At 41.2% G+C, this 16,488-nt stretch overlaps 1 protein-coding gene across 1 annotated transcript in view; it reads right to left on the bottom strand.

Moving 5' to 3' along the window:
* Nucleotides 1-364: 364 nt before the first annotated feature.
* Nucleotides 365-16,488, bottom strand: part of FASN (fatty acid synthase) — a 41,908-nt gene continuing 25,784 nt past the window's right edge. Inside the window, exons 24-43 of the mRNA XM_015645361.2 lie at nt 15,458-15,622; nt 15,139-15,257; nt 14,880-15,034; nt 14,338-14,541; nt 13,133-13,283; nt 12,469-12,647; nt 11,805-11,924; nt 11,540-11,662; nt 10,512-10,735; nt 9,982-10,183; nt 8,837-8,988; nt 8,253-8,344; nt 7,946-8,097; nt 7,414-7,656; nt 5,703-5,891; nt 4,974-5,201; nt 4,358-4,578; nt 3,731-3,829; nt 3,350-3,601; nt 365-2,253 (exon numbers count right to left, since the gene is read on the bottom strand). Coding sequence (XP_015500847.1) covers nt 2,116-2,253; nt 3,350-3,601; nt 3,731-3,829; nt 4,358-4,578; nt 4,974-5,201; nt 5,703-5,891; nt 7,414-7,656; nt 7,946-8,097; nt 8,253-8,344; nt 8,837-8,988; nt 9,982-10,183; nt 10,512-10,735; nt 11,540-11,662; nt 11,805-11,924; nt 12,469-12,647; nt 13,133-13,283; nt 14,338-14,541; nt 14,880-15,034; nt 15,139-15,257; nt 15,458-15,622 — 3,408 coding nt within the window. The 3' untranslated portion in view covers nt 365-2,115. The remainder of the gene's footprint in view (nt 2,254-3,349; nt 3,602-3,730; nt 3,830-4,357; nt 4,579-4,973; nt 5,202-5,702; nt 5,892-7,413; nt 7,657-7,945; nt 8,098-8,252; nt 8,345-8,836; nt 8,989-9,981; nt 10,184-10,511; nt 10,736-11,539; nt 11,663-11,804; nt 11,925-12,468; nt 12,648-13,132; nt 13,284-14,337; nt 14,542-14,879; nt 15,035-15,138; nt 15,258-15,457; nt 15,623-16,488) is intronic.

Raw genomic sequence — 16,488 nt, 5'->3', positions numbered from 1 at the left:
AGCATTTATACCCATTGCCTATCTAACCCTCAGAGAGACCCTGACAATGCACTTTTGTTCCATTTTACAGATGGGAAAACTGAGGCAGGAGTATGAATGGCCTGTCCAATACTGCAAATAAAAGCTCATCTAAAAGTTTCCACTTGACTATTATAGTTGTAAATTGGTTGTATCTAAGGTACCAAAATCACGGCAACAAGAAGCCATGCTTCAGAAAACTAAGCCTTCATTATTACTATTATTATTTCTACAGACTACAAATCAGATAAGTCAGCAGCAGTTTTTGCTTTATACCAAGAAGTGAGAGATTCCAGGTGAAACATGGGATTAAGATATGATGTAGAAAATAATCCAAAAGCCAACCAGTGATGAATTCTGTTTAATACTAGAAAAGCCAAAAAGACACTCTTCAGACCAAAAAGTATTAATTAAAAGGAAAAAAACAAAACAAGAACAAGACATTTCAAAATGGTTTAAGCTGACATTATGTTGTTTTATTTCAGATTTCACAAAAGAAATACTTTATAAAACTAAAATCAGTTAACCCAGCCACTATCAACAGAGGGTGCTATAAGCAAAAGACACTAGGTCAGAACTTGAAGTGAAGAGCCATCTGTTCCTGTCACGGGAGTGCTCCTCTACTACCAGAATTCTTCACTGGGGGATGAAGACGCAGAGAACTGGGGTTTTACAGCAGTTCTGAGAAGCACAATAGCTCCTCCTAGTTGGTGCTTTGTTGCTACACAGGTCTCCTCTGTATCATAAGTGTAACAAGGATTTACTGATTTCAGAAAGGACAAATCCAGCATAGCAAAGGCAAGAAATTTTTCAATTGAATTTTATGCAAATTTCCTTTAAAAAGGTACTATTGCATTTTAAAATCAGACCACCAAACTGATTACTTAGCTAACTTATCTGGGATTTCCAGTCTCATTACTGAAAGGAAAATGAATACACAAGGCTTAAGCAAGCCCTGTGTTAAATAAAATATATAGGGGCTTTGAGTAGATACTTGTGTGTTTGCCTGAGCTTTGATTATGGGAGAGCTGGGGTGGGAGGATTTATTCAGTTATTGTTAAGGAATTCCATTCCCTGCCCTCCCCATTCCATATTCTTCATTGGGTGGCAAAACTGGAGGTGAGAGGGAATAAGGTAAGGCAATCATCTCAATGCTTTACACTAAGGTTCTGATGGAGCGGGCCACAGAACCTCACACAAATATAAACAAAGTACCTGCCTAGGGACAGCTTTGTCTGTTTTCATCATGCCCAAGTTATGGCTGCTCAATACAGCGGCATTTGTCAAACCATCCACCCTATCCCCCCAAGCCCTTCTCTTCTCTGAAGAGTACATGATGGCAAGAATCCTTCCTTCTACCTATTTCTTTCTGAAAAGGGCAGGGCAGTGGGAGAAAGGAAAAAAAAAAAAAAAACCCAAACAAAAAACCAATTTATTTCAAACACGGGCAACTTTCCCTTGTAGAATAAACCTTCCCCTCTAAAAAGGGGTGTTTCTTTACTCCTGTAACCCACGATAAATTACAACCAAGTAAGAAGCCTCTGGTTTGACACAATAAATACTTAGAATATAGCAAATTAAAAAATATAGTTACAAAACCCTCAATGGAATTCTCTTTCTGACCTAAACTGCAGACAGATTCTTCACAGATAAAAAGTATCTCCAAAATCAGCTGCAGCTCCTCTCCCTGTTCACTAGGCTTGGTCAACAAGTGCTATCACATACCCTTTGGAATAATGTTAAGACAAAAACAATATAAAGCACAAGAAATCTACTCCTAAATTTGTTTTTTATACTGCCAAGGGTGTAGAAAGCAACCATCTGTGGGGAACCCTCACTGCAGTGCGCAGTGAGAGAGTCACAGCATTACAGTTAACATGGACAGGGAGACTAGAGGGAGAAACAGCCATAGGAAAGGAAGGAGACAAAAGTTGGAAAAGATAAGCAAGAAAGAGACAGAAAAAGACCAATTGAGTCCAGCTGGACTTCCCAGTTCCGGCAGCAGAGCAGATGAGATGTTGAACAGGAAGAGTTCCTTGGGACCTGTCATAACTAGGAATGTTGTTGGCATTTTCTTTGTCATTGAGGAAGTAGAAGTTAACCCTCTCTGACACTGACACGTGGCTCTGCCAGTGAGCTGTGGATGATCCCAATAATTGATTCAACGCCATCTCCCTCCAGCAAGGTGCGGTGATCTCCTTCAATAACGTGGACAGACACTTTACCATCACATACCTGTGTCAAGTATGAAAAAGAAAAACTTTTCATTCACAATTTACAACCAGCTGGTCACCTAGCCACTTTGGGTTTGTTAGTCTTCTAAGTTACCCATCATTTAGACCACTATCTCTATCAAAAACTCAGTTGAAAACAGCACCAGTTTTACTCTGACATATTTTCACAGATCAGCTGTGGGGCACTGTTTGGAACCAGTGTTTTAAAGCACAATAGGCTGATAGCCTGACAGGTGATTCACTCAAATATAAACTGGGCAGGAAGTTAACCAACCTAGTACCAAAAGAATAATTTACCTACAATATCAAAGAATGAATGAATGATAAAGTAGCTACTTCCAAGCCCTTAACTAAACCAAATAAACACCCTCTCTTCACCATCTTCCTCCCACAACCAGAAGGTCATTATGTAACCTCAATAACATGTAAGTTAGCCTGGAATCAACAATGACAATTAGAGGTCTGAAAGGATAGGAGATGCCAGAAGCAGGAAGGGAATTCTGAAAATCACTTAATTTTCCCTGGTATTTGCACCAACTTAAGCCTTGTATTTGAGCAGGGGCTAAGGAACAGTGACCTTATCTGGACTGCAGGCCAAACCCCAACCTTTTTTAGCCCACAAGAAACCCACTTCCAACTACTAGCTTCTAAGTGAAAAAAACGTAACTGAGAAAAAGCTGCCTTTATTGTCAGAGGACTGACACCTGGTCTTCAGAAAGATGCCTGCATTCAGTAAACTAACTTTAGGGTCTACAGTAAAAAAGAGACTGAAAGTTGCTCTCTTTTAACATAGTTATTATCCAAAGTCCTTCTAGAGAGCAGCAAGAATCAGCTACAGAAAACACCTATCTACCTAGAAAAAAATCCTATATACAGGCAAAACTTACTAGTCCTCACTACCTACAGAAAATGCTTGGAACCCATCAACTCATTTGCTTTTGGAGACTTCTATTCTTGTTAGAGCACAACAACTACGGAACAATAATTTCTTTAAGGTTGGTCTTGTCCTTTTTTTCTCAGTAAGGATCATTTCCCATACTTTGGCTTCCCCAAATATCAAAAAAAACCCAACAGACACCAGTGGGCCTGAGACTGACCTCTGAGAGTTTATAGTCTCTACCCAGACCTTCCTCGTATTCATTGTGAGACTTGGCCCGCATCAGTGTCACGTTCCCATGATACTTGGAGTCTGGTATATACTTGTCTGCAGCCTTCAGCTTATGGTAAAATGAAGTAGCAGCAAAGCTGAGTGCTTCACGATTGATGTTCGTATGAATCTCAGTTATTAGATCTACAGCAGCATTCACACGAGCCTCCAGATCTTTCAGGGGCAGAAGAACCTCCAGCAGCTGGAAATATTAATATTTTTTCCCACATTAGTCTCAACAGCTGAGAATGCATCTCCATTTAACAAAAAAACATACACAGCCTCTTGTGCAATGTCAAGATATATAGATCTTGAAAATAAGAAACATTACCTTATTGTATTCAGTGCCTGTAAATTGCTGAACGAAGGCACACAATGCTTCAGTCTCCAGTGCAGCCTCATTTCCTTGGGTCAGTTTGGCCCTGTAGCTCTGGAAGAGAGAATACAGTGTGAACATGAGAGGGATGTGCCTGATATTAAAAGTCAGATAAAAACAATTACAGAACCAAAGGTGTGAACTGGGAAAAAAAAGGAAGAGGGGAAATCCCTTCAGGATGGATTAGAAAGCAAATCCACAGGTGGCAATTGCCAAGAGCCTAGTATTCTCTAATGTATAATGAAAATGAAAGGGAAGCCTTAAGCAAGGTTTCCTCGCACCACCACAAGAGGATCTTGACTTGCACGCACCAGGATCTTCCAGAAGACATACTAATATTATGATTTATCATAGCATGAGCAACGTTTGTGCCTGAACTCTCGCCATTTAAGGACCACTTCTCATGTGCTTTTACCCTTCCGTCATCTCTTAAGTATCCAATGTCTACAGCTGTCTTCCAAAATACCTGTGAATTAAAGTCTGTCTGCTTTTCAGATTGCTCGTATCTAGAACAGTAAGCATTGAGAAAAATGAGCCCTGATGATGGTCCCCAGAAAAAAAGATTCTCTTTGTGTCCCTCACCTGGGTATATGCTGCCACAAAGGAATGAGACCCATCAAAAAGGAATAAACTGTTGAGTGCATGGGAAGCATTTTGTTGTGCTTGCAGCTGGGAACACATTTCAAAGGCTACACAGGCGCCAAAAGAGTATCCAGCAATGCGGTAAGGTCCTTCAGGCTGTATCTGCTTCATGCAGTCAATGTAATAGGCTGCCAGGCTTTGGATGCTGTCCAAAGGAGCGGCTAGAAATAAGGAAGTGAGTTAAAAAGACTGGTGAAAAGACATTGGCAGAGACAAATTTGTTCTCATGCACTCAGAAACAATCCTGTTGGAAACATTCAGGTTACCTTGCAGGTAAATTACTAAATTATGGTTAACAACTTGCATGCAGGACAAGTAATAGTTATATTCCTGCTTTTCAAGGACAGGTTGAACAGGATGCTTTGACTTTTGCATACATACACTCTCCAATTTCATCTTCTCGATACTGGGGATATTTGACATGACCCTCTGCAGACTAATAGGCCTGACACTTGCTCCTCCAAGTTTAGTAGTCTAAAAAAAAAGCCCTCTCTAAAAGCAACCACAGTTCAGAATGTTATGTTTGCAAACTCAAGATGCTGAAGAACTGAGATACCTTTTGTGCACTGGAGACCATAGCAGGGCATGTGAAGTCTGGAGGCCAGAGTGTAGAAAACTGCAATGGATCCTTCAATGGGGTGGACAAGGAAAAGAGGGCGCTCCATGCTCTGAACTTCATTGAGACGAGTGATTGTTGGCCCTTCTGGGTTCACCAGTAAGTTGTTCAAATCTAGTTTTGGAGGTTCGCCTGGGCCTGTCTTCATCAGTGGGGATGACTTCAGCTCTTTGAAGGAAAGCACACCAGACAAACCCAATTAGCTTCAGGGTCGGTCTTGGTGATATAGCCATAGTTCTAAAGGACAACCTCAGGGCTGCCCTAGATTAGCCTGTTGCTTCAGTACATCATCAGGTCATAGACACAGGGTTTTTCCTACTGTCAATTGCTTTGCAGCAACTGCAGACACTTTTAGTTTCCTATAGTATGGCATTACATTGTTTATTCCCCAGACAAGTAAAAGGTCTCAAATTGAATCCCACACACAGCTGCATAACAGTACTCATGCGTGCAGCTGCTAGCCAAGCACGAGCACTTGCCTTGCTCATACACCCTGCTCCCAGTAGTCAATGCATTTCTGTGACATGTCTGTCACTTAACAGCTGTTCAATTATAACTTTATTTCATGATCTGGTAGAGGTTTATGTCACTAGAGATGAAATCAACAGATTGGGAGCTTAATTATTTGGACTCAGGTAACTGGTAGCAGCCCTAATCCAGACACTTTACCCTCTGCTGTCCTGGACTTGGAAGAAAGTTCACGCAGTTTGTTGATCGTAAGGAGTCGAATTTCTCTCATGGTCATAACAATGTCATAGTCTCGCTCCAGCGTCTGGCGCACCTCCACACCCATCAAGGAATCCAAGCCCAAGTCAGCCAAGGAACTCTCAGCATTCAGACTGCTCACATCACGGACCCCTGAGAACAAAAGAGCATACTAGCAAAAGGCCAATTCCTTTTCAGCTCTGGGCCTCTCTCTAGCAGCCTTCTTCACTTTCTTCTTTCTCCTAAAATCTCAATAAACTGCAGCTGCAGAGCTGCAGTTTACCTTCCAGGATCATCTAATACTTTCATAACAACCCCCACCTTTGTCATATGGGATCTAGTATTTAAGAGTACGTATTAAATGTGTACATATTTATGACAGGGGATACATCAATCCCAGCTATATAGCTGTGAATATTTTCACATCAGCTCTAGACCAAATACAGAACAGTCAGTCAGCTAGACAGATTCCACACAGTGGAGGCTCCAATTGGAACTGCAGTCCTAGACCTAATGCAACTAATCCTCAGCTACGACGAGATCAAAGTTACCCGTGTCAGTGATGGTTGACTGCAATACTTGATGCCTACAACACTGGAAGAAGAGGTGATACATTTGGGCTTCATTTGTCTTTTCCTCTTCAATTTTCACACTGTTCAAACTCTTACCCTTTCCTTACCTGTAAAAGGCCTCTCTGCATCTACAGCTCTTTGTCCCCTCCTCCACCTTGTGCTCCCCCATGTTAGGGCTTTCCCCCTGTTAGGCTTCGTTACTAGCTCCTCCCTTTGTTGCTTTCATACTCTGTTCTTCCAAACTAACCCTATAGCTGATGTGGTTTCCCAAACCCTTTCTGATCGCTTCTAAAAGCCACATCTGCTCTGAGAGATCAGATTTGCTGTCTTTTTGGAAGATTTATCTTGCAAGATCTGCACACAACTCCTTAAGTAACACTCGGGAGACTGCCTTTCATTTATCAGTACCTTTTCTGGTAGAAAACAAAGGATCAATAGACATTTCTGCCTGCAAAACAGATAACTGAAGTGGATAGTAGTAGTAGTTGACAGCAATTATTCACTACCAACACAAAAATAAGAGACACAATGGTAAAAAGGAGAATCAAGACAGACAGAAGGACATGGCACTTGTAATGCATAATTAATTATGGTTATTAGATGTTCACATGGGATGACAGACAGAGCTGGTAGGTGAATACACTACCAGTTAAGCAGTAAGTAGAGAAAAGCTACTTTTTGTGGCATGGGGACATAAGATGAATGTTTGAAAGCTGGAATAGTACTCAGAAAGTTAGTTATGTATTTGCTGTCTCATGTGCTGTCCCAGAATTTTGCTCTTGGGGGCTGTTCTTGTTGATTTTCCACTTGGAGAAAGTGTACCAGTTCACTCTAAATAAAACCCAAGACACTGGAGTATATGTGCATATCTATGTAAACACAGTAACAGAGAAAACCCCATACAAGAAACAGTCATTATTTGAGAGAAGAAGCAGTGTAAAGGGAAAAAAAAAAGAAAGCAAACAGTCTCACAAAAGCAACATTGCCACACCACAGGAGATCAGGAAGAGATGCTGAACAGAGCACCTACAGCAGCACCACTGCTTTCCAAAAGTAATGAGAGAGTGGGCTCTGTCCAGTAGTGTTTGAGTGACAGCACTTACCCAGGATGTGAGCAACAGCTTCTACAAGATCCCGCTGACTACCTCCTTCAGCTTTCACTGAGACCTTCTCTGCTAGGACAAAACTAGACATGACAGGATGAGGTTGGTTCAGGAAGACATCAAGCACCTCCAGGCATGAGCTCATTTGTTGGGGAATCGTTCCTCCCACGACAATGTCTTTATTTCCCATTGTCTTCATCAAGATACCCACATCACCAATGGCTCCCCACTGGATTGCCAGGCCTGGAGAAGAAATTAGAACACACTAAGCAGCTAACTAAAGCACAGGGCAGCAACAGGAGTGAGTTAATAAAAGAGGGACTTAATAATGAGCTATGCTAAGGCCTGCATTTCCTCAGTACTGTTAAACAGTCAGTATTCATGCACACATGAATGACTCAGGGTAACATCTAGGAGTGGGAAACAGCCTTCAACTATCACTCCAGATAAGTGCACAGGTTTTTGGCGAGCTGGTCCTCACCTGGATGTTTGCAAGATAGTTTATACTGTGCAATGAGCAAAGTCATCTTACCTGGGAGTCCATCATGACATCGCTGCTCACAGATACGCTCCATAGTAGAATTAGCAAAGCCATAATTACTTTGCCCAGCATTTCCTCTTCCACAGCTTACAGAGGAGAACACAACAAAATAGTCCAGGTCTGGACACTTCTTACGAGTTACCCTTGAAGCAGAGCAAGAGAAGGAGAGAGAAGCCCCATCAGAAAAACCTGCTAACTGTATTACTGTCGAAGGCTAGTGCAAGACTAAAACAACTAAGTTTGATAAGTTCCATGACTTTAAAAGTCTTTATTATTTGTCCCTGCTACAGACACTTACCAATCCAAATGAAGAGTGCCTGAATACTTTGGCTTGTTGACCTCCCAGAATAATTCTGGGGTCTGATTTTCAATCATGCCATCTCTAAGGACCTATGGTGGGGGTTGGGGAGAGGGATTAAAAAAGAAAATGTCATTTCAGTATCTTCAGTTTCTCTGTTTAAATATGCCACGTGGCTTGAGATATGAGAGGATATTGTTACACAATGTATTTTTGTAACTTCACAGTACAGACATATCCTGAATATCCCAAAATATGACAAAATGGCTTTTGCCAAGTCTGCTTTTTTCAACATTTTTTCTGTATTGACACTGTAGAAATTCTGCCAAGTTCTACATGTGATTTTTGTTGTCCACAGGAGTCTAGGGCAACAGACTTCCCACAGAACTGAACTCGGTGGCCAAATACTGTTGCTTCTTAGGTCAAGGGAACAGACCCATAAGCCTTTAGTCAGCAGGTAAGACCAAAGCATAGAGTCCTTTGAAATACAGAGAACTTAACTAAAATTGTATGACTGCTTTTAGCAAAAAAGTCACATGAATGGATGTTGCCTCTTAAAAGTTCTGAGCATTTTTGGCACTTACCACAGCCAAATTAAAGACACCTCCAACTGGTCCAAGCTGCAGAGCTTCCTCTATCAATAGCTGTGTTCCTTCTAGTGTTCCAATATCACTGGTAGATACCAACACTTTGATTCCCAGTGCCTTCCACTCTTTAACACGTTTAGCCTGGTAGCCTAAAAAAAATAAAGGTGGACAGTGCCTGGGATGAACCATTCCAACCATAAGGCTTTGGTGAAGCCGTTCTTTTATGCTTTTCTGACTAGATAGGGACTGAATAGCTAAATAATTCTTGATTCAGCTACAAGATAAAAATTGGACAAAATTTGAACAGTAGCTAGAAATCATTTGAATTTCAGAAATTCTAAATAGATGAAGTGGAGAACGGGAGGGAGGGAGGCAGGCAGGCAGGAAGGGTGAAATGAACAAAAATTTGGGTACTGAGATTGGGAAAATTGGCTAGAGTAGAGCAAAGCAACAGATGATAGTTGCACAGCCAGAACTTGAGAAATAGTATTTGACTTATGTTTTTACACACAAGTGGTGTGATTGTGAACTTGCCAAAAGAAATAAGAAACATGTTGAGACAGAGAGAAGTTGACTGAATTTGTACGAAGAAATGAAGACTATCACTGATAAAAGTCTTAATGCTGCCATTATAATCAAACTAATGCCTTAAATATGAGTAAAAATGTTCATGGATGCTATCAGATAGTAAGGTCCATCTTTACAGATGAGCAAGAGTGAGCATCCACACATGTAACTTGAGGGACAAAGTATCTAAGAAGGAGTTTTTAGGCCTTTCCTTGTGGCATGTGATCCAACATGCTACAGCCAGTGGACAAGACAGTGAGTTAGCTAGACTTTGCAGAGGGCATAAAGGTAAAAGAAAGGCTACAGAAAAAAAACCTGTATAAAAGAGGAAATGGGTTGATAGAATTAGGAAGCATAAAAGCAGGAAAGTATTAGTTGGAAGAAAGGGTCAAGCTAAAAGATAGTTCCTCCTTTACAATAAAGGAGACAACTGCTTGAAGTGAGATAATACAGGAAGGGAAAGGAAAGAGATCAAGACATTGTTAGTCATCAATAGGACACTTAAGGAGAAAACTACGAACCGATGTCTGTTGAAATGCAGTCATGTTCCCTGTTCCCTTGCAATTTTTGCTTACCAGTTCGTATGCCAGAACGAGATGTCAGTATAATTTTCTGTGCTCCTCTCTCAACTAGCCACTGTGCCAGCTCCAGCCCAAATCCTCCTAGGCCCCCGGTGATGATGTAGGACTTGGTAGGTGGGCAGGAGGTTCGGGAGATTGCGGAGATTTTAACTGGTTCAGACTTTCTTAAAGGATACTCCTTTTCCTCTTCTTGGACCTTCCCCCACAAAAAAAAAACACAACAACCAACCAAAAACCAGAAACAACAAACACACACACAAAAAAAAGAAAAAGGTAGTTATAATCAGATAATCAGACACATAATGCATCTCTTATCTTTCTATGCTATACTCCTCCAGTCAATGGGAATGAAACTTGTAGAACCAGTGCCAGACTTGACAGTTACAATTGTGACAGTGTCAGCCATAAAAATTGACCCCGTGCTGCCCTACTCATAGAACTTCAACTCAAAATGGATCAAAATATCCAATAGTCACCAGAAGATGGCCAGATGCATTACAGAATCAAAATCATTGTCTCATTACCTTGATCATAACTTTGCCAATATGTTTTCCTTGTGCCATGAATCTGAAGGCAGCTTCGACCTCTTCTTTGCTGAAGACTGTACTCTTCAGGGGCTTTACTACACCATCTCTTATGCCTTTCTTCAATAACTCTGATACTACTTCCCACTCTTGGTTTCCCTCATCGAATATTGAATCTAGCAGGATCCCATGAAAGGCCACATTCTTGAGGAAGAGAGACATTCCTAGAAAAAGCAACTAGGTTATGACCTGATGCTGCTGACTTTTCAAAATGGAGCCCATCATCTGCTTCAGAAACATTTCTGGGCAGGCCACAGGAATAAAGCAGTCAGATGCTTGAATTCTACATTTTCCAAACTCATTCTTGCATATGGCCTCCAATACATAACATTATGTTGTTCTCTTACAAGCAGACCAGTTTCACAGAAACTCTACTCCAAAAAATTGTGTGTTGAGAGGACAGGCTATATCATGGTCAGTCTGGTATTTAAAAGGACATTTTTTCGGTCTAGTGACACCTGAGTTAGAGTCACGGGGGAACTAAAATCCTACATCCATCACGTCTCTCTCCACAGGAGACTCTTCCTCATAGCAAGGTTTTCCAACATGATAGGATCTTTTGAAATTTAATTAGAATAAGGAAGCGGGCTGTTGCGCTATATGCAATCATTCTATAACAGGAGAACATTGCTGTAATTTTTCACTAACATCACCTTACAATGTACAAAATTTTTTTCCCATCCAAGAGAAATCAGGGTTATCTTGCCCTGTGCCTTCAGAACTGGTAGATGCTGTTAACTGCCTTGAGGGACAAGAGGCCTTGCAGAGGGGTCTGGATAGACTGGAACACTGAGCAATAATCAGTGATATAAAATTTAACAAATGCCAATTGTGCACTTGAGACCAAGTAAACCAGACACAAGTATAAATTGTGGGGAGGCTGGAGAGCTGTTCTGCAGTAAAGGACCTGGGGGTGCTGGGCAGCAGCTAAAACCAAATGAGAGGTGTTTCTCAATGCCCTATCTTACCAAGACGACTGTTGTTAGACAGATCAAATTTGCCTATTTCCAAGAAACGCCCATGTCGAGCAAGACAACGCAAACTGGCTTGGAGCTTCTCTTCTGCCAAGGAATTTAACACGAGGTTGACACCTGCAATGAAAGGAGAGGCACCTTCTTAACTCTGCTGAGAGCCTAACCCTGTCTTCTGGCGACTTACTGTCTTTAGAATGCACAGCTGCATAATGTAGCTTTGCTGACTAAAAAAAAAGGAAAAATGATTCTTGAGCTTCACCTTTTCCGTTGGTAATTCGAAGGATATGTTGCTCAAAGGTAGTATCTCTGGAGCTGGAAAAGCTATTAGCATCTAGCTCTGGGAATCTTGCTTGGAGATACTTACGTTTCTCAGTGGAACCTGGAAGTAGGAGACAGGTTGAAAGAGGTCACTAATTTCATTTTTATGATGAAACAGCCCATTTTCTGCTGCACATCTTTCCCCCAAGTACTGTTAAGTATGAGAAGCCATCTCCAAGCTTGCAGTCTCTCAAGACGTCAAACTTTAAGACAAAGGCTGTCTGGTTGCTACTGCTCATTTATGAGATAGAACAAGGACCAGAAACAGATCAGAGCCTTTCAATGGACAGGCATTGGATTCATATTACTAAATTTAAAATGAGGAAGCCATGATTTTCTTCCACACTTTTGATTATACAGTGTACAAAGACAGATAAATTTAATTGTGGTGTGGAATTTTCAAGCACAGAGTAGTAGCTGTATTTACAGTGTAACTGTTCCCATCCTGGAAACTAGATCAAAGCTACAGCAGATCATTTTGGGGGGATGAAATAAGTATATACCTAAATAGGTATAGATGCTTACATATGCATACACACACATGCTTCCTCTATTTATTATTTATAACCTATTTCTCCCCATGACTTTGGGCCCTCAGTACTCACCTACAGTAGCAAAGACACGGCAGCCCATGCTCAGGGCAATGGCAATGGCTGCTTGGCCCACACCTCCTGAGCCAGAGTGAATAAGGATACTCTCACCCTTCTTCATACCACCTCGAACCACCAAAGCATAATAAGCAGTGGCATAAACCACAGGCACTGAAGCTGCTTCTTCCAGAGTCCTAAGGAGCAAAGTGGAAGAGCTATCTTTAGCCTTGGGAAAGACTACTAGATTCTCCTGACAAAACATGCCTTTATGCTACAGAAAGGTTCTGTCACTGAGACAGATAACAAAGTGGAAGTGGTTGCCAATCATACAGCAAACTATCACAGCTGCCAAGCACAGCCAAGTTTCATCATTCCGCAAAAATACTTCAGTAACTAACCAGTAACATAGCCAACACTGATATCCCAGTGTATCCTGAAATGGGTGAAGCTAAGAGCCCAAAAAAAGATGAGAACCTTGTGCAAGCCACTGTACAAAAATTAGTGCTGAACTCCTGCAGTGAATCTAATCCAAAATCTTAGAGTTGCCTGGGACACTATAGCCCTGTTAACACTTCCCAGAGGGGACGCTACCTATTGTGCAGCACTTAGGTTTGATCACGGCTGTCACCAGCCCCAGGCAGGAAGGCAAATCTTAACCAGAAAACAAAAGTTGACCTACCAGTTTTCAGGCACCTCCCACAGAAACTTCTTCTCACAGTCTACCACTGTGGCCAGTCCCTTTGCTGGCAGCAATCCCATCACTCTTCTTCCAGCCAGGTCCCGTCCTGAGAACTCCATCCCCAGCATGCATTGCTGCAAAGCCCAGTTACCTGAAAGAACATTACCACCTTTTACAAAAAAATTCTCTTCTAAAATTTCTTTACCATAGCAGCAGTCCCTGAATGTCTAAACTCCAGACAGGAAGAGCGCTGGCATTTGTCTATTCTGTTCACAGTTCACAGTTGCCATAGTTTATGTCTCACTCCAAGAGCAGCAGAAAAGGACTTGGTCTCATTAAATCTGAAGTATTTATTCTTGCTGATATTGCTTTAGTTTTCAGTTTTATCTGAGTAATTTCATGAAAACATCTTGTTTCAGAGGCAATTCTGTCCCTCAGAAAAAGAATGATACATAAACTAGAAAGGATGATCACTGCAAAAATATACTGTGAAGTATGAATTTTTGCTAAGTCACATTTTAGGCAGACACTACTGTCAGTCATAGAATCATAGAATGCTTTGTGTTGGAAGGGACCTTAAAGATCATTTACTTCCAACCTTTGGCCATGGGCAGGGGCACCTTCCATTATGCCAGGTGGTTCAGTCATGAACAGGAGCCCAGCCTTACTCAAATTACTAAGTTTTTACATATTCCATCCCCTCTCTTTTAAATACATATTTTAAAATAATTTCATAGACATTACATTAATTCTTAACTCACTATGAAGCAAGGTAATACCACCTCCATTTTGTAAACAGGCAATTACTTCATTGTGCATTTTTCTTCCCTGAAATCCAAGCATGTCCAACCACATGGCAGCATGAAACTTCAACATTCTCACCTTGGTATTTACCATGCCCATCTCTGGAACCTCCATCAACTTGTTTTACCCCACACTTGGTATCTATGCAATGCGGCAAAGCAACACTTCTCAGAGCAGAGTTTGTTAATTGTGCAATATAAAAAAAAAATGGAACTGTAACTGGAAGTAGAACTTGGGAACTTCTGGTGTACGGCCCTGCAGCAAGGCTGTACTTCCTTCTCAAAAGCGTGCTTTCTGGTATACTGATGTGCAATCTAGCCAGTGCTAAACTAACAATCAAGAGATTAATTCTAGAACACCAGTACATAAATATATTTCCTTCTAGTGTAACTTTAACTCACCAGGGATAGCATCTGGAGAAAGCTTCCCTGTAGCCAGCATAATGTCACGGAAGTTGAGAGATGCATAATAGACTTTGCAGAGTAAAACATTGGGATTAGTTGTGTGGAAGTGTCGAAGTGGGGAGACAATCCAGCGAAGAGATGAGAGATCTCCACGAGTTAGCACATTTACATAGGCATATTCTGTCAGCTCCTGAGGTTGTGCTGCAGAAGAAGGAACAGTAAAAATTTACACACATTAACAGAGGTTTGTGCTTTCCAAAACGAATAAATTCCTTGTGCAATTTCCACCACCTCCTCCATTTGCTTATCCAGAGAGCCCTTTCTTGCTTTGCAATACTATGGATGGCCTAAAATAGACTATCCTTCTGCCTGGCACCACAGTGTGCTGTTCACTTTGAGCTGGAGCAGAAGAATTCAAAACTCTTCATTAAAAATAATAATAAAGGGTAACTGTGGGAACAATAACTACTCATTTTCTATTAAAAAATTCATTCAGATTCAAGGATTTGCAAGCAATCCTTAGCTCTCAAAGGCTGTACCTTGCTGCAATGGGAGATGCCTGAAGGAGCCCCACTTGCCATCACGATACACATTCATCACCAGGTCCTTCTGAACAATCTTCTGCATCTCCAGGGAAGAAAGACTTGTGGGTGGGACAGCAGATGAAGGGTTCAAGTTGGAAATGAACACACACCTGAAGACAAGAGTTATCATTTTGTTTGTTTTGCTATAGGCCTGAGAAGAAGCTAACACAAATATCTCATCTCCCAAATGTGACACAAGGGCATGCTTACATACCTGATTCGGTGGCCTTCTGCTTCAAGGCGAAGGCAGTTCACCATTCCCAAAATTCCTGAGTTCGCACAACTGGTGGCAGTCAACCACACAGGCTTCTCTGACGGGTCAGCCAAGACCTCCTACAAGACACACCCCAAAATGTTTTACTAGGAACCATGAAGAAAATAGCTCACATATCCCTTGGCAGAGATTAGTAACTTCTATTTTATTAAAAGCAGCTGAACACACACACGTGTTCTTCTTTTAACACTCCTAAATATCTCAGTTAGAAAGAATAATGATTTGGAAATTCAGATACCTAGGACACAGGAATTCTCACCTTTAAGGATTCAACCCACTTATAGTTTGTCTCATCTACTGGCAGAAAAACAGGTGTTTTGACAGAGGCTTGTCGACGACACAGGAAAATAACTGAGCCAAAGAATGACTTCTTCATGGCAACAAGATTCAATGAAGCTTTGCTGAATAAGTCTTCCCACTGTGCCTGTCAAATCGGGCAAAGCAACAAATTAACAGCAAAGTCAAAAGTCAAATTTTCAGTCTTTTTCTTGAAAGCTTGCTCTGTACTGTCTCAGTACAAATACAAGTTTGATTAACGTAACAGTGTTTTATCCACATCTAGACTACTCTTTTTCCCCTAAGGGATCTTCCAAAAGTGGGAGTACAAATATCTCAAAGTCCTGGTAAGGGAATTTTTCTTAGAACACTAAGATATCACTGAGCAGTGACCATGCCATCAAATTCCATAGGGTATTTGAATGGGTCTACCCTACGTCACATAAGCCCTTTTTGCACAGAGTTGGGGAGAAGCGCCTCTATGTCTAAGTTACACTGAAATGATATTTCAGAAAAATAAAAAAATGAAAACCCATGTATGGCATATCCAGAAACACTTAGGGATCTACTCTCTGAATGCAATAAAGATGACTCCAGGCTCTCAGAAAAGCATCCATTTGCTTTTCATATACCAGGCACAGATGAGCAGGTTTTTACAGTGTGGTCCCTTATATCAAGGGCCAGGGACAATGTCTGTATCTGGAAAACTTTGAGAACTATATGAAGTCCTGCACACTCTTGCCTAGCTTGTATAATTTCCTTCAGAAAAGGTGCATTCAACAGACATGTATCTTCTCCCAGTGATTTGCTACTACCAGGCTACTGATACTAATTACAGAGCTATGTTTTTTGTTAATGGTGCCAGTAGCATCTCAGTGTCTTCTCTTTATCCCCCTGTTTATCAGGAAAGATGCAAAGGATTTAATCTTCTCAAATACCCTTGAAAAATGTCTGCAGGAAGTGAAGGGCTAGAATCCATGTAAATGCAAAATTCAAAATCCAGCTACCCCACCC

Source organism: Parus major, chromosome 18 (genome assembly GCF_001522545.3).
Source record: "Parus major isolate Abel chromosome 18, Parus_major1.1, whole genome shotgun sequence".
Classification (NCBI taxonomy): Eukaryota; Metazoa; Chordata; class Aves; order Passeriformes; family Paridae; genus Parus; species Parus major.
Note: the sequence above shows the minus strand (reverse complement) of the source record. Positions and strands in the feature narration are given on the sequence as shown.